The sequence below is a fragment of the Lactuca saligna genome, chromosome 2 (assembly GCF_052625555.1).
Source record: "Lactuca saligna cultivar CGN05327 chromosome 2, ASM5262555v1, whole genome shotgun sequence".
Classification (NCBI taxonomy): Eukaryota; Viridiplantae; Streptophyta; class Magnoliopsida; order Asterales; family Asteraceae; genus Lactuca; species Lactuca saligna.
In genome coordinates, this window is record NC_136418.1 from 178,977,781 (window position 1) to 179,002,634 (window position 24,854).

General features: G+C 37.5%; 3 protein-coding genes across 4 annotated transcripts; all 3 read left to right on the forward strand.

Annotated features, from left to right (window-relative positions):
* The first annotated feature begins 3,325 nt into the window (after positions 1-3,325).
* LOC145028325 (receptor-like protein Cf-9 homolog) lies at positions 3,326-6,393 on the forward strand. Its single transcript, XM_078977000.1, has one exon. It carries the CDS (start codon positions 3,407-3,409, stop codon positions 6,197-6,199), a length of 2,793 nt encoding a protein of 930 aa, XP_078833126.1. The 5' UTR covers positions 3,326-3,406; the 3' UTR covers positions 6,200-6,393.
* A 1,899-nt stretch (positions 6,394-8,292) lies between these two features.
* Positions 8,293-11,259, forward strand: LOC145028326 (receptor-like protein 6). Of its 2 annotated transcripts, XM_078977002.1 has the most exons (2): positions 8,555-8,683; positions 8,823-11,259. In XM_078977002.1, the coding sequence occupies exon 2, from the start codon at positions 8,905-8,907 to the stop codon at positions 11,056-11,058; it is 2,154 nt and encodes a 717-aa protein (XP_078833128.1). In that variant the 5' UTR covers positions 8,555-8,683; positions 8,823-8,904; the 3' UTR covers positions 11,059-11,259. The 2 variants fall into 2 exon arrangements, with proteins under 2 accessions (XP_078833127.1, XP_078833128.1); XM_078977001.1 differs by having other exon boundaries at positions 8,293-11,259.
* Positions 11,260-18,577: 7,318 nt separating this feature from the next.
* LOC145029387 (receptor-like protein Cf-9) lies at positions 18,578-21,582 on the forward strand. The gene has a single exon (XM_078977939.1). It carries the CDS (start codon positions 18,578-18,580, stop codon positions 21,383-21,385), a length of 2,808 nt encoding a protein of 935 aa, XP_078834065.1. The 3' UTR covers positions 21,386-21,582.
* The last annotated feature ends 3,272 nt before the right edge of the window (positions 21,583-24,854 follow it).

Consider the following 24,854-nt stretch of genomic DNA (forward strand, 5'->3'; position numbering starts at 1 on the left):
CTGTCAATTAGCAGCTAGAGTTTATCTGCGGGACTTCAGAGAGTGTGAAGTGAGTCTCCTCACCATACTAATGGATCGAAGGCACCAAGGCCGACCCATTATGTGTTATGTGCTATGCTAGTTTTTATGTGATACATTATATGCTAGTTGTTTATGAGATATGTGATATGCTAGCAGTCGTTATAGTACTCGTATGAAAGACCCCGGGGGGTCCCGAGGTAGTTGGGTGTAAGACCTTGGAGGGTTTCCATGACATCCTTATATGATTTCATGTATGGCCTATATGGCTTGTTTGACATATCCTTTTAGTTATGTGACATGCTAGTTATCTTTGTGGTATGTGATATGCTAGTTGTCTTTGTGATACTTGCATGGAAGACTTCGGAGGGTTCCCGGGGCACTTAGGTATAAGACCTTGGAAGGTTTCCATGGCATCCTAGGTAAAGACCTCGGGGGGTTCCTGATGAACTAAGGAGTAAGATCTTAGAGGGTTTCCAAGGCATCCTAAGTAAAGACCTCAGGGGGTTCTTGAGGCACTAGGGTTTAAGACCTTGGAGGGTTTCCATGGCATCCTTAGTTAAGACCATGTGGGGGTTCCCATGACATTGGGCTATGACCATGTGGGGGTTTCCATGGCACCCAATGTAAGACCTTAGAGTGTTTCCAAGGCATCCTTATATGTTTGCTTGTCTAACTTTTATGTTTATATGTATGTTTTGATTGGTAGTTAGTGAAGATCATGTGGGGGTTCCCATGACAGTGGGCTAAGACCCTGTAGGGTTTCTAGGGCACCCGGAGTAAGACCCTAGAGGGTTTCTAGGGGATCCCTATATGTTATATGCACGACTTATGTAGTACTGTAGTTGATACGGTTTATGTGATTATGTGTAAGACCCTGGAGGGTTTCCACGCCATCATATGCATGGATTATATTGCTTATGTGATTGATATGGTTTATGCAGTTATGTGGATTATGCTCTGGGGAACTCACTAAGCTTCGTGCTTACAGTTTTGTTTGTGGTTTCATGTATCATTAGTTTAAAAAAGAAGGGTCTGGCTTGATCGCAACGCACATACCCATGTTTTCCGTAATATTTGATTTTGGGATGAACTTTGATAAATGTTTTTAGTTAGCAAAGATTTTGGAAAGCTTGGATTTAAAAGATATATGTGTTTTGACTGAATTGAAAAATGAAATTTTTACCCTTGATTTTTGGGTCGTTACATGATACCAGATCTGGGAGGAAGCACGAACAACATAAAACACAATATTAGGAATTAGTTGAATAAGAGGTAGGCAGACTGAGTAAATCCTACGACTACTTGGACCAGTGATGAGGATAGTGTGGATAGCTGAGTCCTTGACAGTAAAAAAAGAAGAAGCATGAAATTCAAAATAAACATGGTTGTCAATTAAGATAAATTTTTTGAACATAAAGAAGATTGTGTTTTATATCAGGAACATGAAGGATATGTTTTAAAGAGAAAAAATTGTTAGGTGAGTAAAGTTTTGAGGAACCAACATGAACGATGGGTAGACCTTTACCGTTGCCAACATGGAGATTGTCTTCACCATAATAGGGCTCGGTTTTGTTAAAGCTATGTAAGTCATGTATAAGATGCTAACTAGATCCTGTGTCGGTCATCCATGAGGTAGACGCTTGGGAGGTGTGATCTGTATAGTTGGTTGAAGGTGGTGGCCTTTGGAATGTTTTTGGATCATAGTTTGAACATTGGGAAAGAATGTGACCTATGCCACACCTGTAACAAGTTCCATAAACAATGTTCTGATTAGAAGCCCAAGAAAATTGGTTTCGGTTATCTCCCTTCTAATTTCTAATGTGGAAGTCACCTTGTGTACGGTTGTAATTCCCTCGACCACGACAGTTTGATTGTCCTTGGCCATGAGTGTTTCCATAATGCTTGAGTAGAATTATTGTTTGTTGATTCAATTTGAAGGCTAAGTTGTGAAAAGAGTTTCTGTAAATTCTATAATTAATTTGATGATAGGGAAGCAAAGGATGTTGTTGTTGTGTTGCGGCTGGTTGAGGCTGTTGTTAATGCTTGAACAGGTGGGACTTCGGGTGCTGATTTGTGTACCATGTAGTCGTGATCTGAAGAGTGTGGAGCATAGGCTCGCTGAAGAGAAAACCAGAGCTCACGAGATGTAACACCCTGAACATGTTGGAATGAGGATTCAGGATCCAAATTGCATAATCAGGATTGACAACTTCAGAAACTGTGGCTTCTTTTCTGGTTGTAGCTGTGGTTGTAGTAGTTGATACCATGTACACATATATGGAGCCCAAGATTGTCTTTTCAAAAGAACCTTGTAGAGAGAATAGGGTCTCTAACATGTATAGCCACTGTGTCACACCGATGTGGGATACACTAACACTCACTCTCAGAATCAGATGCTCGATAAGGATAGACAGAGATGTACTAAGTCACGGGGTACGAGACACCGACTCTAATACCAATTAAAACTTGATAATTTTATTATGTATATTGATCACATACATATGACATGAATATATAATAGATGCATTTACACTCTACACCCTATATTATTAACTTATATTATTATAATCTAACATCAACCAACAGCACATAACTACTAAACTTGATTTGGACTTGGAATTACAACAATGATATGATGTTTAGACAGAATTAGCAACACAATTAATATTGTTGATGGGATGAACTAATAACGCAATAAAGTACATGTACTTGTACAAGAGTTAAACAGCCAAAAAAGACAAGTGAGAAATAAGCTACACAGAGCACAATCAAGAACCTGCAAAACACCCTGGATGAGCATCATTTTTTCTAAGATGACTTATACATATATACATTATAAATCTATCTATACAGATTTTAAACAAGATCAACGCAGCCTGCAACGCAGCCTGCAGCCTATATTATTAATATGTTAGTCAATGAATATAAACATCAGGGAAATATTGATAGATAAGTTGACAAAATATTTTTTTTTAAAAATAAAATCTATAAGTGGGGCCACATTAATTAGGGGCATCTCTCCCCCAGCTATAATACTGTACACCCATCCCTATTTCTAGAATCTGGATCACATTTATTGCTGGATAACAAAACAAGCTACAACACAATAATTTGACTACTACGACACAATCGATACATATAAATAATGTCCATCATAGTCAACCATTTTGAAAAAAAAAATCCCATACATGATAATACAAACAATTAATTAATCGCATCCAACCTCTTTGCTACTGATTGACAATAATTATTGGTTTATCGCTAGCATTTCATGCAAGTAAGGTGCAAGCATAACATTATAAAATGTTTTTTTTTTTCAACCTATTCGATCAAAATACCATATCTATTTGTAGCAAGTGTAAAAGTTCTTAAAAATTCTATAAAAATGAGTAATTCAAAGTTGCTTCTCTCATTTTTCCTTTTTCTTTTCTTTCCCTTTATCTGTTTTGCTTCTTCTTCTTCTTCTTCTTCTTTCAATACCACTCCCAAATGCTCTCATCAGCAGACCCTTGAGTTGCTTCTCTTTAAACAAAACCTTTCTTCAATGCATGCCCCAGATGATTTGGCATGTCGTCGTTTGCTTGGTTCTGATTATCATCCAATTATGATGAACTGGAGCATGAATACTGATTGTTGCACGTGGGATGGTATCACATGCAACCACTTCACTGGTGATGTTATTGGTATAGACCTCAGTTGTGGGATGCTACAAGGTATCATCCACCCTAACACCTCCCTCTTTAATCTTCCTCATCTCCAGAAACTAAACCTTGCTTACAATGATTTCACTTCCTCCCAATTTCCACCTGAAATTGGTAGGTTTTCCAATAGTCTCACACATCTAAACATCTCTTCATGTGGGCTTGTCGGCGATATTCCTGAGGAAATCTTGTTCCTTCCTAAATTGGTTTCTCTTGATCTCTCTTCAAACAATGGATTGAAAATGAATCCGTATGTTTTAAGGAATCTGTTGCGAAATTCCACTCATTTGAGAGAGGTTGTCATGGCTCATGTTGATATAGGTTGGGTTTTACCCACTTCTCTTAATATCTCTTCTTCTCTAAAATCACTAGATCTTAGTTGGACTGGTTTGCAAGGGAAATTACCTGATAACATCTTCAATCTTCCATATTTGGAAAAACTTGACTTGGCAAACAATTGGTACCTTACTGGTCCATTGCCCAATGTTAACAAGAGCATTAACATCCCTCTAAAGTATTTGGGTCTCTCATCCACCAATTTATCAGGAGATACATTAGACTCAATCGGACATCTCACGTCCTTGAAATATTTAGATCTTTCTTCTTGTAGTTTGCTGGGGGCGTTTCCCAAATCCTTATTTAACCTTACACATCTTACCACTCTTAATGTAGAAGGTAACATGCTTAATGGAACGTTGCCTTCTTCGTTGTTTACTCTTCCCTTAATAGAAGACGTTGTTCTTGGTTTTAACTTGTTTAGTGGAGGCTTACCATCAGAGTTGTTCAAGTGTCGGTCATTAAAACAGTTAATCCTTCGAGCGAACCAATTAGATGGCGAGATTAATCAAGCCTCCACTCCTTTGTTATTCATCCAACTCATCTACCTCAGTCTCCTTGACCTTCAATCGAATAATTTCAGAGGTGTATGGAATTTCGAAACCTTGTTATCAAGCCTACCAAACCTTACAGGACTCGATCTCTCCTATAGTGGCTTAACTATTCACAGCGACGATTCCCCTACCTATGTCAACCCTAATTTCTGGTTTTTAAATTTGGCATCTTGCAACCTAAATGTGTTTCCAGAGTCCTTACGAGCTATGAAAAATCTTCAATATTTATTATTATATGGCAACAACATACGGGGTGACATACCTGATTGGGTAGGGGAGATAGGAGGAAATCGGTTGATTGCTGTGGATCTCTCAAATAACTCTATTACAAGCTTGCCACAGTTTGAATGGGGTGGAGTAACTCAAATGTCCATCAAATCCAACAAGATTCAAGGACCATTCCCTCCATCAATTTGCAACATGAGAAATCTAGAATATCTTGATATGTCCAATAATAGATTTGATGGAGTGATTCCACAATGCTTTGGAAATATGAGCTCTCTTGGGATGATACATTTGGGGACCAATCTTTTTAATGGAACCATTCCAAATGTGTGCGCATATAATCCACAATTAAAGTGGCTTATTTTGAATGGAAATCAGTTTGATGGAGAGGTTCCCATTTTTTTATCCAAATGTAGAGATTTGGAAATACTTGATTTGGGAAACAACCGGTTGTATGGCACATTTCCTGGCTGGTTAGGAGACCTTCCAGGGCTGCAGGTTCTTGTTCTTAAATCAAACAATTTTCATGGTCCGATTCAAACATCTTCAACAATTAAACTCCCATTTTCACTTCTGCGAGTTCTTGACATATCTCATAACCAGTTTGCAGGACATCTCCCTGAGAAATATTTTCAATATTTCAATGCCATGAAGGATGCGATAAGGATGGGCTCGACACCAGAATATTTCGAATTCAATGGAAAATATTACTCTATAGTAGTTGGGGTGAAAGGTCATCAACTTCCATTTCCACAGCTTTTGGTTGACTACACAATTCTTGATCTATCCAGTAACAAATTTGAAGGAGAGATTCCTGACATCGTTGGCACTCTTAACTCACTTATAGTGCTCAACTTATCCCATAACAACCTCAATGGTGGAATCCCACATACTCTGGGTAGTCTCTTGGAGATTGAATCTTTGGATCTATCATGGAACAAACTTACAGGAGAGATCCCTCAAAGTCTTGCAGACATCAATAATCTTGCAGTGTTAGACCTCTCACAAAATCATCTTGTAGGCCGTATTCCACAAGGAACACAATTCAACACGTTTGAAGGGAGGTCTTTTGAAGGGAATTTGGGATTGTGTGGGTTTCCGTTGAACAAGCATTGTGAGCATTCACGTTCCCCACAACTTGAAGTTACTGATGGTGATGTAGATGAAGATGAGAGTGGGTTTACATGGAAAGTGGTGATGTTGGGATATGGATGTGGCACCCTACCTGGATTTGTTATAGCATATGTGATGTTGTCAACCAGAAAACCAAAGTGGTTAAATGCAATATTCGATGCAGCAGAGCATATGATCCAGACAAGGAAAAACAAAATAAGAAGAAGATACATATTTATTGGGAAGTAAACACCTTATTCTTTTTTTTTTTTTCATAGAGAAATTTATGTGTTCTTAGTTATGTTCCTTTTTTGTGTTTTTGGAATTTGGATTATTTTGTATATGTTTATTACTTAAGTTAGTTGGTAGGTGGGTGAACATGTTTTAATGGATGTAGAATCTTAATTAATAGCAGTTGAGTATACACTTTTGCTATTTTGATTGATTTATTGTTGTTGAATCTTAATCGGGAAATCTCCATTTGTGAGAACAATTATCATTCGTGAAAAGATCTCATTAGTCCATGGTCATCAAGCTTTTTTAACTCTTTGTCATGAAGCTCTAATGCATGCACGAACAATGGGTTATAAAGTTTTATTTACTGATCATTCATTATACGGTTTTGCTGATATTGGAAGCATTCATATGAACAAAGTACTCCAATTTACTTTAGCATTGGAGCATTCACGTTCCCCACAACTTGAAGTTACTGATGGTGATGATGGAGATGAAGATGAGAGTTGGTTTACATGGAAAGTGGTGATGTTGGGATATGGATGTGGCGGCCTGGATTCAAATTCGATCAGGATTCAGGAACAAGAGAATATGGGACTGTGTTTTCAAATTCGATCAGGATTCAGGAACAAGATGGAGGAAACGAAAGAAACAACACCAAGAGCAATCAATTCAGAGGCAATACCTTTTACATATGTAATTCGATTAGGAGCATAAACGAAGAACAAGCCACAATGTAGAAGGAAGCGATGGTGATGCAGGAAGAAACGGAGCCGGCGATGGGCGGAGGTGGGAGGAGACGACGCCTGGAATAATAGATGACGAAGAAGGAGACTGCCGTCGTTTGTGATACACGAAGGGTATAATTGTGGAATTGACCCAGTCAGCATCTCTTTCCCTCATTACCGAGTCAGGCATAATTGACCGAGTCAACGATTTTCACACTTATCAAACGACCGGACCGGGGTCAGAGAAAAACCTTGACCGGACCCAATCAGCACACAAACAAACAGTTAAAAAAAAAAAAAAAACTTGATCCTCTTGTTTTTTATACACGAGTCAAAATTGGAAGCACAACGTAATAAGAAAATTAAAGTCGAGGGTCCTATCCTATCCAATAAAAAAAAACATTTTGACCAAAACCATTGCTACAAATTAGTATCTGTTGATAGTTGTGAATGGATACATAAATACATTTTAAAAAGATGTTATTTTTTTTTCCCGCAATGACCAATAATAAAAGTAACAAATTTTATGGATGAACGAAATGGTAAGTTGGGATTCATATGTTTTTCTTTAAAACCTAAACTTTTAAACGTAATTATAATGCTCCAAGAATACATGGCTTATCTCAAACATTCAACTTTTCATTTATGTATGACGCAAACACAACGCCTTAAAAAGTAAAGTATGTGAACTCAATCCAGATTCGAATTATGTATGTACTTAATTGAGTGAGTTTTTGAACATTTGCTGTCCTAAAATAATGTTTTTGGGTTTCTTTAAGACGCTATAATTTTGTATGTATATATAGTGTTGAAAAGTCAAAATAAGCATACAGCATTAAGTAATCACTAAAGACCCCCCATTCTCCAATTCAGAGTCATGGATAACCCCCAAATTCCACAAGGACTTAAAATCCCAGCCAACTTGAGTGAAAGACTTCATCAAATAGTATTGTTTACAGCACATAAAACTGGAATTTCAACTTTATGCACAAGTTGCAAGAAGACTAGATGTAATCAAGGGCCTACACACCGTATTTAATTTCAAGAAAGAGACAACTCAAGTCTTCACTTCATATGCACCATTGGATCACAAAACAGATAAGAGCTTGTTGAATTACTTGGAAATAGCTAGGTAAGTGTTTGTTGAATTCACTCAGAAGATTGCTTTAGATTAGATTAGACATCTAAAAACCTTAATAATATGATTTACGTATGACTGAGGTATCATATTATCATAGAATCATTTAATTATAGTTAGGGATATTTTGGTAATTCTCTATGTACACTCAAAAATTAGTTATCTCAAGTTCAAATCTCAATAAAGACAATAATAGCTATTCGAAGGTGTCGGATAGCACCTCCAAACATATACTTTTTATACTAGAATTAAGTATATATACTTGAGCATGTTCAAATGTTTATAGCAGATTAAAGAGGATGAGTAATTCAAAGGTGGTTGTCTTCTTCTTCCCTTTCTTTTTCCTCATCTTTGTTGCTTCTTCCTCTTCTTTCAATGCCACCACTCACAAATGCTCTCCTCAACAGACCCTTGATTTGCTTCTCTTTAAACAAAACCTTTCCTCCATCAATTTCTCATTCGGTTACCCCCCATATTATTCCCCATGCCAAGATTGGCTTGGGTCTGATTATTATTATCCAATTATGATGAACTGGAATAAGAATACAGATTGTTGCAAGTGGAATGGTGTCACTTGTAATCACTACACGGGTGATGTTATAAGCATCGACTTGAGTTGTGGAATGCTACAAGGTACCCTCCATCCTAACACCTCCCTCTTTCGCCTTCCTCATCTCCAAACACTCAACCTTGCTTACAATGTTCTTACTGATTCCCAACTCCCACGTGACTTTTCTAATAGTCTCACACATCTCAACATCTCTCGATGTAGGTTTACAGGTGAAATCTCTTCGGAAATCTCATTTCCTCCTAATTTGGTCTCTCTTGATCTCTCTGGGAATAACGGATTGCAAATGCAACCTTATGTTTTGAAGAGTATACTGCGAAATTATACTCATTTGAGAGAGCTCTTGATTTCCGAACTTAATATTTTAGGTTGGGTTTTACCCACTTATCTTGATCTCACTTCTTCTCTAAAATCACTCGATCTTAGCTACACTGGTTTGCAAGGGAAGTTACCTGATAACATCTTGAATCTTCAATATTTAGAGAAACTTCACTTGAGAGGCAATTCGTTTGTCACTGGTCCAATACCCAAAGTCAACATGAGCATTAACGTCCCTCTCAAGTGGTTACATCTCTCCTTCACCAGCTTATCAGGAGAGATACCTGACTCGATTGGTCATCTCATATCTTTGAACCACCTGGGTCTCTCTTCATGTGGTTTAGTGGGGTCCCTTCCTAAATCCCTTGTTAACCTTAGGAATCTTACTACTCTTAATGTAGAAGGTAACATGCTTAAAGGAACGTTGCCTCCTTTATTGTTTACTCTTCCATTGCTAGAAAACCTTTATCTTGGTAATAACATGTTTAGTGGAGGATTGTCATTAGAGCTGTTCAAGTGTCGATCATTAAAGAGATTATCCCTTGACAACAATCAGTTGGAAGGGGAGATTAATGGAGGCTCCACATCACCATCAATCATCCAACTCATCAACCTCACTCACCTTGGCCTTTCATCAAATAATTTCACAGGTTTGTGGGAACTTGAAGTATTGCTATCAAGCCTACGAAACCTTCAATTGCTTATGCTATCTGATAGTGGCTTATCTGTTGTCTCCGACAATTCTTCCAGCTATGTCAACCCTGAATTTTCATTCTTAGGTTTGGCATCTTGCAAATTAAATTTGTTTCCAGAGTCCTTACGAGCCATGAAAAGTCTTTCATTTTTAGATTTATCAAATAATAGCATACATGGCCACATTCCTCATTGGGCAGGGGAGATCGGAGGAGATTTGTTGGATTATTTGGATCTCTCATATAACTCCATAACAAGCTTGCCACAATTTCAACAAGATGGAATAAATTTTCTGTATCTGCAGTCCAACCAGATTCAAGGACCATTCCCTCTATCAATTTGCAACCTGATAAATCTAATTTCTCTGGATATATCCAATAATAGCTTTAGTGGTGTGATTCCACAATGCTTGGGAAATATCAGCTTTTCTCTCGAGTATTTGAATCTCAAGTCCAATCTGATTCAAGGATTCTTCCCTCCATTAATTTGCAACCTCAGCGCTCTAACATTTCTGGATATGTCTGATAATAATTTTGGTGGAGTGATTCCACAATGCTTGGGAAATATCATCTCCTCTCTTTTGATGGTAGATATGGGCAACAATCATTTCCATGGCACTATTCCAAATGTGTATGAAGAGTGTGGACAATTAGAGGGGCTTATTTTCAATGGAAATCAATTACAAGGAGAAATCCCACGTTCCTTGTCCAAATGCCAATACTTGAAGGTTTTAGATCTGGGGAACAACCAATTAAATGACACATTCCCGGATTGGTTAGGCGATCTCCAAATGCTGCAAGTTCTTTCCCTTAAATCAAATAAGTTACATGGTGTTATTGAAACCTCGTCAACAATTAAAAGTGCATTTCCAAGCATGAGAGTTCTGGACTTATCTCATAATGAATTTGTAGGCCATCTTCCACGAGAGTATTTACAAAATTTCAATGCCATGAAGAACACGGTAATGAATAGCACAAAACCAAAATCTTTGCCAGTGGGTGGAAATTATTACTCTGTCAGTGTGGTGAAAGGCTTGGAGCAAGCGATTCCACAAATTTTGGTTGATTATGTAATTTTGGATCTATCGAACAACAAATTTGATGGGGAGATTCCGAGTGTAATCGGTTACCTTACTTCACTTATGGTGCTTGACCTATCCCACAATAGCCTCACAGGTCGAATTCCCTTTGTTTTAGGGAATCTCTCGGAGATTGAATCCTTAGATCTATCTTGGAACAAACTCAATGGAGAGATCCCTGGAAGCCTTGCAGAATTGAAATTTCTTAGATTCTTAAACCTCTCGCAAAACCATCTTATGGGACGGATTCCATCAGGAACGCAATTCGGTAAATTTGGCAATTCATTTGGAGGGAATCCGGAGCTCTGTGGTCTTCCTTTACCCAAAAAGTGTGGGCATCCAAATGAATAAAAAATTATATCTTGTGATTGGTATCTATTTTACATGTTTGTCTATTTTTTGAGAATTTGCCAAATGGTTTACTTTTTTTCTTTATCCAATTTTCTAGATATAGGCAACCAAACCCATCGGAGCACCTAGAACTTTTATATTTTGTAGTTGTTGATCTGTAAGTGCCAAGATCATGTTGTATATGAAGTTTGTTTGGTTTTATGTTGAATTTACAATTAGGATTATATTTCTTAGAGATGTATTAAAGGTTTTATATATTAAGTGATAATAATAGTACTTATAGGATTTGATTCAAAGCGCCTATGGCCTAGCGTATTAGGACTTTTGGTAAGGCGCCCCTCAGCCAATTGGCACCAAATTTTGGATTAAAAAGTGTGTTATTCAACGTGTGAAACATCAAGATCTCTAGTGATCATTAAGTCATAGTTCAGACTTCAGTGTGATGTAATTGAGCATAAAATAAGTTGTAAGACTTATTACATCATTGATATCATTTGGAAGAGTTATCAGTTATGGAAAGTTTGGGAGCATTTGGACCAAAGTATATTGCCTTAATAATTGAAAGAACCAGATTGTGGGCTTACTACTGCTCGTGTACTTCCCATCACTGCTTGTGTAGTAATTAGTCAAGATTTCATGTTTTTTCTATAACTCATGCTTGGCAGATCCGTTTCACTTCAAACCAATTACATTGTTCTTTTAATGATCTCCCTAGTTATTTAAGTGAATAGATGTGTTGTTGAGCTGAGTTTATTAAGAACTTAATGGAAGTCTTTAGTGATAAGTATAACTATCTATATAGGTGGACATTGAACGCATAAGTCATAACCATTAATGAGTTGAATTGTTAGTTTCGACAAGGTAATAAAGAGTACATATCCTTTAAAATAATATATTACATTATCTATATTAAATAATATTTGTTATTAAGTTCTAATTAGTTTTGTGCTAGTGAAAAATTTAGAAAAATATTCTAACTCAGAGAAATGGTTTGTTGATTTTTTTCAACAGAGAAATGGAAATGAATTGTGTAATGTGTGTTAGTGAAAATATTCTATTTTTAACTATTTTTATTTTTTATTATTTTTATTATATTAATTATATTAATTATATACAGGGTTGGTTGCCTTCAGTAAGTTCCCTCAATTAACGTCAATTTCTGGTTGATTTTTTCCCAAATGCGTGACTAAATCCTTGAAATTATATTAATCTTGTTATGTTCGCTTTGACTTGTGTCAAACATTCCTTTTCCTATGGTCAAATATAAGAATCTATGAATCAATTTTGAAATTGTGTTTCTCCAACTAGTGTTGGTTCCTCAGTAGATCAATCGATCTCACTTGAGCCACGACTCAACGTTGGAAAATTGACAGATTAAACCTTTAAATTTATATCCACGCAGTGTGAATTTTGTTATCGAACATATTGTGATTCGGTGTCAATAGGTTTGACTTCAAAAGATCAAAAATTGTAACTTCAATTTAGTTTTATCCTACCAGGTTACTTCAGTTCTTGCCCTAAACCATCATCATCACTTTAGGGGCATACATTATGTGTTACTTGCTTGTCTTATGTTGACCTTGGAAGACAATTTATGAGCATGTTTAAGACCAATTATGTTGCACATGTTTTTGACTCTTGCTTAAGAAGTTATGATTTTGTGGCATCCATGTATTATGTATATATGTCATGCCACTTCAATCAACATGATGCATATACATTTTATTTTTCTTGTTCATAAGTTTATATTTTCGTGGACCAAGACCATTGCTACAAAGTAATATCATTCATTCACATGCAAAATTGAATCAGAAAACAGATAAGAACTTGTTGCAGAAACTCTGTAGGTACCTTCTCCTCCAAATCTGAAACATTTTTGGCCCTAAAAAAATATAGAAAATTGTTTTTACACCTTATTAAATGTGTGCCTCTACATTTGAACTATGCATCACTTTTTTACATGTTACCTGTGTGCATTTATGCATGCTCTTCTGATATATAGGAGTTGAAAATTTTACACAATTAGATAACATAATTTATTTGAAGGCCTACCACATGCCAAATGCTAAATGCCAAAGAGCCAAAATATGTTCAATCTATCATCTCTCTCCCTTTTATTATCTATAGATTTTGCTCCAGATTTTCCTCTCCATCTAGTATCTTCATAATTTTTGTCCCCATTTGGAATCCAAATATAATTCAAAACATGCTATAATCTGATGAGCTACAAACCCATTAAGCCGCAAATCAAACAACTTAGGGGCTCAAGTAAGCTATTAAAACATCTCAAAACTAAAATTAAAAAACATATTAGGAGAAATAAAGAACTAAAACATGGTAATCAAGGAGTGCTACTCCTATGGAGTTGCGAACAAAAAAAAAAACGGAGGTATGTTAAAGATCATCACTAGCCCAATAAAACAAATATTATTTAGAAGACTTTAGCTTGTTCTAGAATGCTCTAGAAGATTCTAGAACATTATGGAAGACTATGGAAGACTATGGAAGACTCTGGAATATACCGGAAGAGTCTAGAATACTCTAGAACGACATGGAAGACCCTGGAAGGATATGGATCATTCTAGAAGACACTGGAGCAACCTAGACCTCTCCAGAACATGGTAGAATGTTCTAGAAACATATGGAAGGATGTAGAGTATGTTCTAGAGTTATCTAGTATGTAGTAAGTGTATGCTAGTATCTAGAATCTTCCTAAGAGGCCTATAAATAGGTATGGAGCTCATTTGCTCCAAACCATCCAAGAAAGCCTCAAAGAAAGCAAAGTGTGTAGTAGTCTCACAAAGTGTAAGTTCTTCTTAAGTGTCATAATAAAAGTCTTGTTGTTTCCCATATAAAAGAGTCGTGTTCAATAGTATAATTTTACAATTCACAAATAACTTGTATAGCCTAATTCGGTTGGCCATTCAGAAGTAAATGTACTTATGACTTGTGCAGATTGGTTTACCAGAAAAGTTTATCCGAATGTATAACTAAAAATCTCACCTATTAAAATAAAAACTGAGGGAAGCCTAAAAATCAAAATAAAAGTATTATTATATATGTAAAGACTTAATTCCTAATTAACTTCTTCTGGAAGAAGTTTCGTCAACTGATGTATTATCGATAAGTTAACTAGAAGTTGGAGATTTTTCACAATTAGAGAGAATTATAAATATTGAGGACCCCATTCAGAAGACCTGAACAACTCATACCTTATATTTAGAAAAAGAATTAGACCACAAACTATTGGATGTTGACTAGACCTTAAGCTCTCTGATTAACAACTCCAAGCAAATAATTGTAGTATAACCATGAATATATATATATATATATATATATATATATATATATATATATATATATATATGCGTATGTGTAAAAGTTTATAACAAATTAAAGAGGATGAGTAATTCAACGATGCATCTCTTCTTTTCCTTTTTCTTTTTCCTCATCCCTGTTTCTTCTTCCTCTTCTTTCAATGACACTCACAAATGCTCTCCTCAACAAGCCCTTGATTTACTTCTCTTTAAACAAAACCTTTCACCCATCAAATTTTCATACGATTATACCCAATGTGAATACTGGCTTGGTTCTGATTACTATCCAATTATGATGAACTGGAACAAGAATACGGACTGTTGTAAGTGGAATGGTGTGACTTGCAACCACTTCACGGGTGATGTTATCGGTGTCGACTTGAGTTGTGGTATGCTACAAGGTACCATCCACCCTAACTCCACCCTCTTTCGCCTTCCTCATCTCCAAACACTCAACCTTGCTTTCAATGATCTTACTGATTCCCAACTTCCACATGACTTTTCTAATAGTCTCACACATCTCAACGCTGGCCAAATTTCTAGGGAAATCTTAGTTCTTCCTAGATTGGTTTCTCTTGATGTCTCTTATAATTATAGATTGCAAATGCAACCTTACGTTTTGATGAGTCTGCTGCGAAATTCTACTCATTTGAGAGAGCTCTTGATTCCTGGAGTTCAGATACGTTGTGTTTTACCTACTTATCTTAATATCTCCTCTTCTCTACGATCACTCCATCTTAGCTATACTGGTTTGAAAGGGAAACTATCTAAAAGAATACACCTCAGATATGTGTGGGTTTTCTTCATGAAAGAAAAATCTGAAACATTCTCAAAGTTTCTAGAATTCAAGACAACGGTCGAAGGAGAAGTGAGAAAGAAGATTCAGTGTCTACGCTCAGACAATGGAGGAGAATACACCTCAGAAGAATTCAATCGCTATCTAAAAGAATGTGGTATACGTCATCAATTCACATGTGCCAACACACCTCAACAAAATGGTGTAGCTGAGAGAAAGAATCGACATCTTGCAGAAATTTGTCGAAGCATGCTACACGCGAAGAATGTCCCAGGAAGATTTTGGGCTGAAGCAATGCAAACTGCTGCCCATGTGATCAATAAACTTCCCCAACCAAGGTTAGGTTTCATTTCACCATTTGAGACACTATGGAACATGAAACCTACTGTTAGCTACTTCCGAGTATTTGGCTGCGTTTGCTACGTATTTGTGCCTAGTCATTTACGTAGCAAGTTTGACAAGAAAGCAGTCAGGTGTATATTTGTTGGATACGACAATCAAAGAAAAGGGTGGAGATGTTGTGATCCAACAAGTGGAAGATGCTACACTTCAAGAGATGTGGTGTTCGATGAAGCATCTTCATGGTGGTCCTCAGAGAAGAAAGTACTACCAGACTCGGAAAATATTGAAGAAGTTTTAAAACAAAAGATGGGGGAGCAAACTGCACATATTTGGTCAAGTGTTGATACACCTGATGATCCGAGCGACACTGATGTCATTGAGCAAGAAGTCTCTCAAACAAGTGATGCCGGTGAAAGGGAGCCGCCGCCTCCACAACTTCGAAGGACGGAAAGAATCCGAAAGCCTAATCCCAAGTATGCTAATGCGGACATTTTAGAAGACGGTGTTAAAGAGCCGGAGACATATGAAGAAGCAATTAAGAATAAAGCTTGGCAGAAGGCGATGGAAGAAGAAGTTACAGCCTTAGAGCAGAATTAAACTTGGGAACTAGTACCAAGACCAAGAGATTTAAAACCCATTTCCTGCAAGTGGGTTTATAAAATAAAGCGTCGCCCAGATGGATCAATTGAGAGATACAAGGCTCGTCTGGTGGCTCGAGGGTTCTCACAACAATATGGATTGGACTATGATGAAACATTTAGTCCAGTGGCGAAGATAACTACTGTACGGGTGCTGCTAGCTCTTGCGGCTAGTAAAGACTGGAAATTATGGCAGATGGATGTGAAGAATGCTTTCTTGCATGGAGAATTAGATCGGGAGATCTACATGAACCAACCAAAGGGATTTGAGGATGCAGTTAATCCCACTCATGTGTGCAAGCTGAGAAAAGCTCTTTACGGATTGAAGCAAGCACCAAGAGCCTGGTATGGTAAGATTGCTGAATTTCTTACCCGAAGTGGTTATTCAGTTGCACATGCAGACTCAAGCCTGTTCATCAAAGAAAAAGAAGGGAAGTTGGCAATTGTGTTGGTTTATGTGGATGACTTGATCATCACCGGGGATGACGAAAGAGAAATCCATCAAACAAGAGAAAATCTATTGGTACGATTCCAAATGAAAGAGCTGGGGGAGCTTAAACACTTCTTGGGGTTAGAAGTTGATCGTACAAAAGAAGGGTTGTTTCTCTGCCAACAAAAGTATACAAGAGATATACTTCAAAAGTTTGGCATGTTGGAGTGTAAGCCAATATCAACACCAATAGAGCCAAATGCCAAGATATGTGCTCATGAAGGAAAAGAGTTGGACGATGGAACGATGTATCGACAACTAGTAGGTAGTCTTATCTACCTAACTTTATCTCGGCCTGACATTGCTTATGCAGTTGGAGTTATGAGTCGATACATGCAAAGTCCGAAGAAACCTCATTTGGATGCTGCCTGACGGATCTTGAGATATGTCAAAGGTACGATTGACTATGGTCTCTTGTATAAAAGAGGAGAAGACTGCAAGTTGGTTGGATATTGTGATGCTGACTATGCAGGAGACCATGATACCCGAAGATCAACCACTGGGTATGTGTTCAAGCTTGGGTCGGGACCAATATCATGGTGTAGTAAAAGACAACCAACAGTATCATTGTCAACCACGGAAGCGGAGTACAAAGCAGCGGCCGTAGCAGCTCAAGAAAGTACATGGTTGGTACTCCTAATGGAGGACTTACATCAAAAAGTTGACTATGCAGTACCACTTCACTGTGACAACCAGTCTGCAATTCGGCTGGAAGAAAATCCAGTATTTCATGCTAGAACAAAGCATGTGGAAGTGCATTATCACTTTATCAGAGAGAAAGTCTTGATGGAAGAAATTGAGATGCGGCAGATCAAGACCGATAATCAAATAGCAGACTTGTTCACCAAAGGGCTGAGTACTGGAAAATGTGAAGGTTTTCGCTGTCAGCTTAACATGGTACGAAGAATGAGGGCTAGTGTTGAGGGGGAGTGTTAAAGATCATCACTAGCCCAATAAAACAAATATTATTTAGAAGACTTTAGCTTGTTCTAGAATGCTCTAGAAGATTCTAGAACATTATGGAAGACTATGGAAGACTATGGAAGACTCTGGAATATACCGGAAGAGTCTAGAATACTCTAGAACGACATGGAAGACCCTGGAAGGATATGGATCATTCTAGAAGACACTGGAGCAACCTAGACCTCTCCAGAACATGGTAGAATGTTCTAGAAACATATGGAAGGATGTAGAGTATGTTCTAGAGTTATCTAGTATGTAGTAAGTGTATGCTAGTATCTAGAATCTTCCTAAGAGGCCTATAAATAGGTATGGAGCTCATTTGCTCCAAACCATCCAAGAAAGCCTCAAAGAAAGCAAAGTGTGTAGTAGTCTCACAAAGTGTAAGTTCTTCTTAAGTGTCATAATAAAAGTCTTGTTGTTTCCCATATAAAAGAGTCGTGTTCAATAGTATAATTTTACAATTCACAAATAACTTGTATAGCCTAATTCGGTTGGCCATTCAGAAGTAAATGTACTTATGACTTGTGCAGATTGGTTTACCAGAAAAGTTTATCCGAATGTATAACTAAAAATCTCACCTATTAAAATAAAAACTGAGGGAAGCCTAAAAATCAAAATAAAAGTATTATTATATATGTAAAGACTTAATTCCTAATTAACTTCTTCTGGAAGAAGTTTCGTCAACTGATGTATTATCGATAAGTTAACTAGAAGTTGGAGATTTTTCACAATTAGAGAGAATTATAAATATTGAGGACCCCATTCAGAAGACCTGAACAACTCATACCTTATATTTAGAAAAAGAATTAGACCACAAACTATTGGATGTTGACTAGACCTTAAGCTCTCTGATTAACAACTCCAAGCAAATAATTGTAGTATAACCATGAATATATATATATATATATATATATATATATATATATATATATATATATGCGTATGTGTAAAAGTTTATAACAAATTAAAGAGGATGAGTAATTCAACGATGCATCTCTTCTTTTCCTTTTTCTTTTTCCTCATCCCTGTTTCTTCTTCCTCTTCTTTCAATGACACTCACAAATGCTCTCCTCAACAAGCCCTTGATTTACTTCTCTTTAAACAAAACCTTTCACCCATCAAATTTTCATACGATTATACCCAATGTGAATACTGGCTTGGTTCTGATTACTATCCAATTATGATGAACTGGAACAAGAATACGGACTGTTGTAAGTGGAATGGTGTGACTTGCAACCACTTCACGGGTGATGTTATCGGTGTCGACTTGAGTTGTGGTATGCTACAAGGTACCATCCACCCTAACTCCACCCTCTTTCGCCTTCCTCATCTCCAAACACTCAACCTTGCTTTCAATGATCTTACTGATTCCCAACTTCCACATGACTTTTCTAATAGTCTCACACATCTCAACGCTGGCCAAATTTCTAGGGAAATCTTAGTTCTTCCTAGATTGGTTTCTCTTGATGTCTCTTATAATTATAGATTGCAAATGCAACCTTACGTTTTGATGAGTCTGCTGCGAAATTCTACTCATTTGAGAGAGCTCTTGATTCCTGGAGTTCAGATACGTTGTGTTTTACCTACTTATCTTAATATCTCCTCTTCTCTACGATCACTCCATCTTAGCTATACTGGTTTGAAAGGGAAACTATCTAATAACATATTTAATCTTCGATATTTAGAAGAACTTGAGTTGTCTGGCAATTACTTAATTGGTCCATTGCCCAAAGTTAACACGAGCACTAACATCCCTCTCAAGTGTTTAGATCTCTCCTTCAACAACTTCTCAGGAGAAACACTAGACTCGATTGGCCATCTCACCTCCTTGAACTACTTGGATCTGTCTTCTTGTGGTTTGGTGGGGCCCCTTCCCAAATCCCTAGTTAACTTTAGGCACCTTAGAACTTTTGATCTATCACTTAACATGTTTAGTGGAGGCTTACCATCAGATTTCTTCGGTTGTCGATCATTAAAGATATTATCCCATGAGAACAATCAATCTGATGGAGAGATTAATCAAGGCTCCACCACAACATCATGTGTCCAATTTATTAACCTCACACACCTTGACCTTTCATGGAATAATTTCACAGGTGTATGGGATTTTGATGCATTGTTATCAAACCTACCAAACCTTCAATCACTTGATCTCTCTTATAGTGGCTTATCTGTTGTCTCCAACAATTCCTTCAGCTATGCCAATCCTGATTTTCTGATCTTAGGTTTGGCCTCTTGCAAGTTAAACATGTTTCCGGAGTCTTTACAAGTCATGAAAAATCTTACATTTTTAGATCTATCAAATAACGATATACATGGCCCCATTCCTGATTGGGCAGGGGAGATAGGAGCAAATAGGCTGTACTACTTGAATCTCTCACATAACTCAATATCAGGCTTGCCACAATTTCAATGGGATGTAATGGAAGATTTGTATTTGCAATCCAACCAGATCCAAGGAGCATTCCCTCCATCAATTTGCAACATGAGAAATCTATATGATTTGGATATATCCAACAATAGCTTTAGTGGAGTGATTCCAAAATGCTTGGGAAACATCAACTCTTCTCTAGAGTATTTGAATGTAAAGTCCAACCAAATTGAAGGATCATTCCCTTCATCAATTTGCAACTTGAGACATCTCTATTTTCTGGATATGTCCAATAATAGTTTTGATGGAGTGATCCCACAATGCTTGGGAAATATTATCCCCTCTCTTTCGATGGTAGATATTGGGAACAATCATTTTCATGGTAGCATCCCTGATGTGTACAAGGATTGTGAGCAATTAGAGGGACTTAATTTTAATGGAAATCAATTAAAGGGAAAGGTCCCAAGTTCCTTATCCAATTGTCAATCCTTGATTGTACTAGATTTGGGAAACAACCGGTTAAATGGAAAATTCCCCGGATGGTTAGGCGATCTTCCAAAGCTGCAGGTTCTCATCCTGAAATCAAACAAGTTGCATGGTGTCATTGAAACCTTTTCAACAAATAGAAGTGTATTTCTAAGTATGAGAGTCCTCGACTTATCTCATAATAGGTTTGTAGGCCATCTCCCACGAAAGTATTTGCAAAATTTTAGTGCCATGAAAAATGTGGTAAAGAATAGCACTAAACCAAAATATTTGTCTGCATATGCAAAATATTACTCTATCACTACCACAGTGAAAGGCGTGGAGCAAGAGTTTCCACAAATTTTGGTTGACTACATAATTATTGATATATCAAACAACAAATTTGAAGGGGAGATCCCGGACGTCATTGGTTCTCTTTCTTCACTCATAGTGCTTGACCTATCCCACAACCATCTCATAGGGCAGATTCCTTCTGTTTTAGGGAATCTTTCAGAGATTGAATCCTTGGACCGATCTTGGAACCAACTTACAGGAGAGATCCCTCAAAGCCTTGCAGACCTGACATTTCTTGGATACTTAAACCTCTCAGAAAACCATCTTAAGGGACGTATACCCGAAGGAACACAACTCAGTACATTTGAGACTTCATTTGGGGGGAATTCAGAACTGTGTGGTCGTCCATTACCCAAAAAGTGTGGGCATCCACTTGAAACACAACTTAAAGTTGATGAAGATATAGAGAGCGGATTTACATGGAGAGTGGTGATGATGGGGTATGGGTGTGGGACCATACTTGGATTAGTCATGGGTTATGTCATATTGTCTACCGGACAACCAAAATGGTTCAACGCAATTGTTGATGCAGCAGAGCACATAATCCACACAAGAAAAAACACGAGAAGATATGTGTATATTGGAAAATGAACTTAGTTTCTAACAAGTATTTATTTTACATGTTATTTTGTTGATCCAAAATGAGCTAAATGGCTTACACTGTTTTCTTTATCTAATCCTCTAATTACAGATTATAGGTAGATAATTAATAGGATCATTGCAAACTTGTGGATTATGCGGTTATTGATTTGTATGTGTCATGAATCATGATGGATGTCAAGCTTTTTTGGATTATTGAAATATTGTGATGAGACTTCCGTTGAATCATTCGTTATTTCAAAAAAAAAAATATATCATTTCACCATTATCGTGCAAAATGAGCAACAATCTTTTTATTATCATTTTTTAGTGGTTAGCATTTCACAACTTTTTAGTGGACCCTTCGAATCTTGCGATTGCTTGTTTGTATTTGAAATTTCACATTTTGAGGAAGTACTATCCAGAGTTGTTCGAGGCAACAGACTTCAAGGACGAAGTCTGATCCAAGTGGGGGAGAATTGTAACACCTGATGGTTCTATGGTATTATTTATTTAAATTTCTAAATCATGTAAGTTGTTTTGGGCTTAGTGGATTGGGACTTTTTGAGAGGGCTTAGTCGAGGTCGTACGTTGTTCGTAAGCCTGGTGTACGCAGGGCGTAAATGGAACACAAGGAACGCGAAGGCATGCACGTACGTACATCATACAGGGTGGTATGTGCGGCGTATGTGGTCAGACTCAAAACCCTAATTTATAGGGTTCAAGCCCTATATATTGTCATTAAGTCCCAAGTGTTAGCCTCCTTATCAACCTTCATTGCCCAGAAACCCTACTATTGAACCCTATAGCATCTTGGTGTGTTCTTGAACTTGTTGAGTATATTTTTGGTAGATTGGAGCCTTGGAAGGATGAAGAAGTTGGTGAAGAAGAGTTGTTGGAGCTTGAGCTTGAAGATCCGGATCATCATCATCATTTGACACTCATTTGAGGTATAAAGCTTAGAACTTGCTTTGTTAAAGCTTAGATCTCATTTGTTTGAGTTTTTGGACCCTTTTTATTCCCATAGATGAGATCTTGTGGATTATTTTCATTTCTAAAGCTTAGAGTTGCTACTCTTGGTGTTCTTTTAGTCCTAGAGTCAAAAAGTTGTCATCTCTGAAGCTTAGAAACATCAGTGCATGAGTTTGAGTTAATTTATTGGAAGTAGAGTGTTATATTTTCGGGTTTGGGTTCATTTGGGGCATGCAAAGCTACAAAGTTAATGACTTTATGGTTTAAGATGTTGCATATAACTCAAATATGTGATTGGGACCCTCAGACTTAAGTAATTTAGAGCTTAATGGAGAACTAGCTAAATGGGTGAGTATGTTGGGCATACAAGCTCGTATGCGTAGTGTAAAATCCATGCAACTTGTATGCTTAGCGTACAGATGAGTATGATCAACGTACTCAATGATTTAAGCTTTGTGTCTTTTGGGCCTCGGTTGGGCTACTTCCTTGGACGTTGCTGTTTTGGGCCTTAATAAGCCATCTGGAATGGATGGAGTGAGTTTATTAGGCCTAGGTGTAAGGCCCATAATTAGGGTTTGGGCCTAATTTGGAAAATTGGGCCATAAATGGGCCTTAGAGGAACAAGTGGGTTTGGGCCTTGACTTTGGATCATATTAGGTCAGGGGTAATGTAACACCGTAAATTTCAAAACAATTTTTTTCAAATTTTCATAAAACATAATTCATTTAATATTCATAAAACATAATTCATTTAATATTCATAAAACAACCATATTTAATTATCCAATTCAAGTAAATACAAAATCCCAAGATCCCAAATGTATAAACTCCGTGTGTGTGTGTACGGATCAAGCCGGCGCCTTCCCGCGGTCGTCACTAGTACCTGAAACAATAACATCAAACACTATAAGCACAAAGCTTAGTGAGTTCCCCAAATTACCATATATAACACATATTAGCCACTCGAGGCTATAACTCTGTGGGTCCGTGCACCCTAACTCTGTGAACCCTCAGGTTCTAACTCTGTAAACATGCACAATATAAATCACATAGAAATAATGCAGTACAACACATAACATACATAGCATACAAACACTCTATCACATAACTCTGGTTACCTACTCAAGGTAAAGTATAGTGAGGAGACTCACCTCGCGTCTCGGTAAGTCGTGAATCCTGAAATCACTAGTGCTCGATCCCCCGAGGTAAAGTCCTCCTCTAGATTGCTGATCTAAGCTTCAAATCCACGAAATAGCAACCTCCTTTGCTTCCTTTTGCCTAGAATCTTCTCCTTCTTTGCTAAATGACACACACAAGGTCAAGAATGCTTCCTCTCTCTCTCAAAACGTTCAAGCACACAAGGGTTTCTCTCTAAGGGTTGGGTGAGCACAAATGACGACCATAAGGCCCTTTAAATAGGCCGCAAACCCCGGAAATTAGGGTTTCACCACACAGCGTGGACTCGCCGAGTCCACTCTTGGACTCGTTGAGTCCGGACGCGAACCCGTGCCCAAATCCGCGATCCTACTCGGCCAGTCTGGGCTCCAACTCGCCGAGTCCACTCACAATTTCCATAAATAAATCCAAAATAAATACCTGAAATTTCCAAGCTGTTACAGGTAAAATGGTCATTTTACCCTAAAAATGGATTATTGGTTATGGATTGGAACCCAAGAGTTTATTGGGTGTTTGTAGCGACCCAATTTTAAAAATATATTTTTTTTAAATTTTTAATTAACCAAATATTTCCATAAAGTGTGAAGTAACATTAATCACCGTTTTCAAAATTCATAACATTAACATTTTATTCAAAATATCAGAGTGTACCATCCAAAACAAATGCTTGAGAGTGCACGTCGTGCCATTAAGCATTGCCCTTGCCCTTAAGTTCAGATGTACCTGAAACAAATCAACAAACCGTAAGCTAATGCTTAGTGAGTTCTCCAGAGCATACCACAAACATAATCCACATAAACACATATCATATCAGTTATAAAAGCTACATATACCATATAAGCCATCCATATAACATATAGGGGTGCTGTGGGCTCGTCCCCAGGGTCTAACTCCATGATGCCATGGGCTCCCCACATGGTCTTACACCTAAGTGCCATGGGCTCTCCTATGGTCTTTAATAAAAAAGCTATGGATTCCCCACATGGTCTTATATCCTGTTGCCATGGGCTCTCACATGGTCTTATATCCTGTTGCCATGGGCTCTCACATGGTCTTTAGTAGGAAAGCCATGGGCTCTCCACATGGTCTTACATCCAGGTGCCATGGGCTCTCCTATGGTCTCCCATACAAGCATACAACTAGCATACAATCCTAGCACATAACCAACTATCATGTCTCGTAATATAACTCCATCTAGAGTATCACATATCATAAATGGGTCGGCCTTGGTGCCTTCGACCCATTGGTATGATGAGGAGACTCACCTTTCAAATACTGAACTGATAAGCTAAGATCAGATATTTCCCACGCACTACTCCTCCTCAACTGCCTAT